At 59.5% G+C, this 4,982-nt stretch overlaps 1 protein-coding gene across 1 annotated transcript in view; it reads right to left on the bottom strand.

Annotated features, from left to right (window-relative positions):
* Window positions 1-1,594: 1,594 nt before the first annotated feature.
* LZTS1 (leucine zipper, putative tumor suppressor 1) overlaps window positions 1,595-4,982 on the bottom strand; it is a gene marked incomplete at its 5' end in the record, with an annotated part of 4,543 nt that continues 1,155 nt past the window's right edge. The window contains 3 exons of the mRNA XM_010185250.1: window positions 1,595-2,260; window positions 3,449-4,270; window positions 4,652-4,981. Of these exons, the coding sequence (XP_010183552.1) occupies window positions 1,595-2,260; window positions 3,449-4,270; window positions 4,652-4,981 (1,818 nt within the window). The remainder of the gene's footprint in view (window positions 2,261-3,448; window positions 4,271-4,651; window position 4,982) is intronic.

The raw sequence follows: 4,982 nt of genomic DNA, 5'->3' as shown, positions 1-4,982 counted from the left end.
TGGGACGGAGCAGGAACGGGGCCGGGAGCTGCGGGACGGGGCAGCGTTTGGCACCGGAGAGCTCCCGGTCGGGGTGCGGAGCCCTCGGTGCGGGGCTATGGCTTGGATGATGCAGAAAATCCCTTCTGGCCTCGGGAGCCGCCCGTCACCTCCCGGTTTGCTCTCCAGAGCATCCTTCAGCACCGGGGGTTTGGGTTGGCTTTGCTCCATGGCTGGGGATGGGGTTGTGCTGTGTGCCGGCACCCGGACCGGCCGGGATGCCCTGGGGGGCTTGGGGGCTGGTGCAGAAGGCACAGACTGGTTTGTGTGTGTTGCCTTTGCAGGCTGGCTCGAAGGGGATAGGGGATGCTGAACTCTGGGTGAGGGGATGCTGAACTCCTTGTGAAGGATGCTGAGCTCTGGGTAAGGGGTGCTGAATTCTGCTGCTTGTGCACAGCGTGGAGCCCTTGGCCGAATTGGCAGCATGGGATCGTGCAAGACCCCCTCACAGCCCTGGAGTGGGCTCGGTAGTGGGTAAACAGGCAAATTGCAGTAAAAAAATGCCATTGCAGCAGCGTAAAGGGGGCCTGGTTGGAGGCCTCCACCCTGGTGAGCTGGGTTTTGGCTGGTGTGTGCTGAGCCGGGGTGGGGACAGCAGAGCCACCACTGGTGACATGTGATGGAGCCTCGTTATCCACTTGCTGGTGGGAATTTTAAGAGAAATGGGGTAGAAAACAAGGTGAAAGTGGTTGGTTTTGGGTTGTGGTTTGTTTTAAGCATCTCCTGTTGCCGGGATGCTGTGGATGTAAGGGCACAGGAGGAGATAAGGCAGCCGGGGGTCCCGGAGGGCAAGGTGCCAGCGAGCAATGTGGTAACAGGGCAAACACAACCGATTTCCTCTCAATTCCTTGTATCAGATCAGCGGCTTGGAAATTCCTGTTAATTCTCAAATCCAATGGCAGCCAGAGAGAAGGGACACCGAGCCCTTGTCCGTCAGAGCGAGGGACGCGGGGCTGGCCGTGGCGTGCGGGTCCGGTGATGAGGGATGTGACGGTGGCTGAGGGATGGGTGCTGTGGGCTGTGGTCATCAGTGAAAGGTGATTTCGGTGGGGCTGTAATGAGGTGGGGTGTGCATGTGGGTCCTTCCTGAGGCACAGCAGCCGCTGAAGGACAGGAGAAGTGGACGTGCAGCCTGTGCCAGCTCCTCGATTCCTCTCATGGACGGTGGGAAGGGCTGTGGTGTCCTCATCCCTGGGGCTGTGCCATCCCTCTGAGCATCCCCTGGGAGATCTGCATCATCTCGTTACCTGACGGGACATTAATTACTCAAGTCCTGTTCCCTGACTGCCCCTGTTGCCGGCTCCTGAGTCTTACAAAGGGGCAGAAGGGACGCTGCAGTGGTGGCAGCGGGGACGAGGGGGTGCTGGCACGTCACCATTGGCACGAGTTGCTTGTTCACCTCTGTAAGACGATGGGTGGCGGGGAGGGCTGGCGAACCGGCCAGGCACCGGCTCGGCAAATAAATACATGGCTCATCTGGACTGTACACGGCGCGGGGCAGCGCTTCTCGCCTGGCAGAGACGCCCGTCCCCAAGGAGGAGAAGGCAGAGCTGGCTCAGATCTCGGTGGCGATGATGTCCTCGTAGGGGACATCGGCGCCGGGTATGTCCAGCTCGATGGGTTCTTTGCCGTCTTCCCCCGTGGCGAGCTGCTGGAGCATCTTCTCCAGGTTCTGGTTCCTCTTGTACATGTGCAGGTAGCTCTGCTGCAGCTGCTTCTGGTAGTGGATCACCTTCTCCTTCTCCTCCTTCCACGTCTGCCGCTCGTGCTGGAAGCTGGAGGTCATTTGTTCATTGCTGTCCCGCTCGACCTTCAGCTCTGCCCGCAGCCTCTCCACCTCTCCCTGCAGGGCTTGGGCATCGTCCGTGCCGGCGCAGGGCCTGGTCACCTCCCGGGCCTCGCTCAGCTGCTCCTTGAGGACGGCCAGCTCCGTCCGCAGGTCCACGATCTCCTGCTCCAGCAGGTTCACCTTCTCCCGCAGCAGCTCAGACTCGTTCTTCTTGCGCTGGAGCTCGTTCTCGCACACCTCCAGCTCCATGGCCTTGGTGCGCAGGGAGCCCTCCAGGTCCTGGGTCTTCATCTCCAGCCCTTCCATCTTCACCCGCAGCTCCTTCAGCTGAGCCTTCAGGCTGAGGATCTCGGTGGTCTTGGTGTTGAGCTCTGTCTGGGACTCCTTCAGCTGCTGCTTCAGGAGGGAGATCTCCCCTGACTTCTGGCACACCTGTGGGGAGGGATGCAGCACCCAAATTAGGGGTTTGTGCCTCGGAGAAAGCCCGCAGCACTCTCTATACCCCATGCAAACCCCGCAGGGTTCAGCACGTGGAGACCTCGGCCACGAAATCCCATCCAGGGAGATGCCCCAGCACAGAGATCCCCAGGGTCTCAGGGGGCTGGAGGGGACCCCCATTAACACCCCAGCTGCCCTGGGAGGCTGCTAGCGATCAGTTGTGACAATTTAAGGAGTTGAGGTGTGGAAATGGAGGGTGTTGAGGAAGTGCCCAGGTCTCAATCGTGTTCCACATGGTCAGTTAAACGAGCCGAGCTCATTTCATGAGCAGGCACCCAACTGCACCCTGCACCCCACAAAACTGCAGCTGGGAGCAAGACGTGTAAACTCCATGGGAGCATCCTGTGAGACCCCAATGTGTGGCTCATAGGGCTGCTCCTACAGACAGCCATGGGGGCTTGGCATCCAGCTGCTATGGGGGGACCCTGTGGCTGGGACTTGGTAGGGCTTGCGAATTGCAAATAAACCAGAGATATTGAAAGCGATAGGAGAAATCCCTGCGTGTGTGGGAGCGAAGGTGAGCACGTCGGGCACAGCCACGTTTCTCCCTGCATGGTGCAGTGGACTTGGTGTGTGTTATTTGTGTGGGTGAGCGGGCTCGCGTCTGGATTTTCAGCGGTTTAATGGTCTTTGTTCAGCGATACCCAATCAGCGAGGAAAATTAAGCTTAAGCAGAGAGTGGGAGGTTTTACTGCTCTCTAATAAATGCCCAAGCAGTCCCTATTTACATGAGGGAAGGCACTTCACTGCTCCTCGGGGGCAGGCAGCCTGGAAATCCCTGTGCTGGAGGCTGGGGATGCAAAGTGGTTTTAGTGACTGGGTTTTATGCAGTGGCTGTTTCCTCATGCGGTGTGAAGTGCGGGGGTTTAAGAGGGGCGGTGAGGGGCACTCAATTATAATTCTCCATGTGACAGACGAGGACTCTCCTCAGCTGTAATACCCAACTCCTACAGCCTGGGCTTAGCGTGTGCCCCATCTGCAGTGCTCAGCCCCTCTGTGGGTTTGCAAATAATGGGGAAATGGGTAAGGGCTGTGTGGTTTATTGCTGGTGCCTTCCATGCTTGTGCTTTGCTTTCAGCATTGGTAGCCCGAGACATCTCTTGGTGGCCCAGCGCCGCTTACCTCCCACTGGGTCTCCTCCAGCGCCGGGGCGAAGCTGGTCTTCTCCTTCTCGTAGGACCGCAGCTTGGTCTCCAGCAGATTTTGCTCTTTCATGAGGTTCTCCAGCTCCTCCCGGAGCTGCTTCTTCTCCTGCTGCAGCTGGAACACCTGGAGGTGAAGGACCTGCTGCGTCCGCTGGGTTTTCTGCGACGTTTGCTTCAGCTTGCTGTTGCATTTCTGCTTCAGGCCCTCCAGCTCCTCCTTGCAGCGCCGCTGCTTCTCTTCATAAACCTGGCAGGAGCTGACTTCCTTCTCCTCGAAGCTCGACTGCAGCTCCTGCAGCTCCCCCTCCCTCTCCAGCAGCTTCTGCTCCAGCTCCTGGATGGTGGACTCATCTGTGGAGATGGGCGAGCGGATGCACGTGGCCTTTTCGGCGGCGTGGCGGTGGGGGGCTTTGCCGGGGTTGAGGATCTTGTTGCCGCCGTCGGAGAAGGACATGGCCTTCAGGCTCATCATGTTGCTGTCCTGGATGATGGCGCACTGCAGGATGTTGTGGGCCGAGCCCCCGAAGCGGCTGATGGGTCCCATGGGTGTGACGAGGGGCTCGAGCTGGTAACTGCTGCTGGTGCTGTGGGTGGGGAGGCTGGACATGGAGTTCCTGCCGGAGTCCGACAGCCCCCCCGAGTACAGCACCGGCTTCAGCCCCTGCTCCTTGCCCTTGTCCGAGGGGTGCAGCTGCTGGGAGAGGTGGCCCCCGTTCTCTGGGGAGGAGCGGAGGATGGCGCTGGACCGCGGCAGCACTGGTTTGAAGGCGGTCGGACGTGGGGCCGGCTTCTCTGCGCCCTGGGGAGGAGAGCAGAGCTCATCAGTATGGACCAACACCACATTAGGCATCCTCCCCCATCCCTTCTGTCCCCAAGGACGAGACCCCCCAGGGTGGGACAGCTTGGTTCTCTATCAAGGACCACAAGGTGATGGCTCAAACTCCTCAGTTGCGAGGCGAATGGTGTGGTTGAACGTGAAAGGATGACCCAAATACCCAAAAGTAGGGGTTGGCAAGGTGCCCCCAGCAGCTCCCCACTGCCCCTTTGCTCCCAAATCCTCGGCACAGACTATTTTCTCTGCGCCTTCTCCTGTGATGGGATCTGCACCCACTCAGAGGCCAGATGTGGTCCAGTGCCACCCCTCACCCCCATTTTCGGGGCTCCCATCACCCCTACTAACCACTTCCAGCTGACTGGGAAAGGGCATCAGCTTCTGCGGCGTGGGCGTCCCAAAATCCAGGCCCCTCGTCCCGGCTTGGCTGACCAGCTCACCGCCAGCCAGCGAGGTATAGTCCGCTCGGTGGGTGCCGTGCGATTTCTGGCTGACCTTGATGTAAAAGAAGTCCTCATTCTTGCTGCTCTTGGAGCTGGACTTGTGGCTGGAGTCCTGCGAGAAGCCGAAGCGCAGCAGCCCGTCCGAGTACCGGTTGAGCTTCTTTAGGTGGGACGACTTGCGGAGCTTGTACTGGGAGGCCCGGCAGTGCTTGCTGTGGAAGCTGTGGCCGGAGATG

This window comes from Mesitornis unicolor, unplaced genomic scaffold (assembly GCF_000695765.1).
Source record: "Mesitornis unicolor isolate BGI_N332 unplaced genomic scaffold, ASM69576v1 scaffold36285, whole genome shotgun sequence".
In the NCBI taxonomy this organism is placed as follows: Eukaryota; Metazoa; Chordata; class Aves; order Mesitornithiformes; family Mesitornithidae; genus Mesitornis; species Mesitornis unicolor.
The sequence above is the reverse complement of the archived record's forward strand: the minus strand, read 5'-3'. Positions and strand labels throughout refer to the sequence as shown.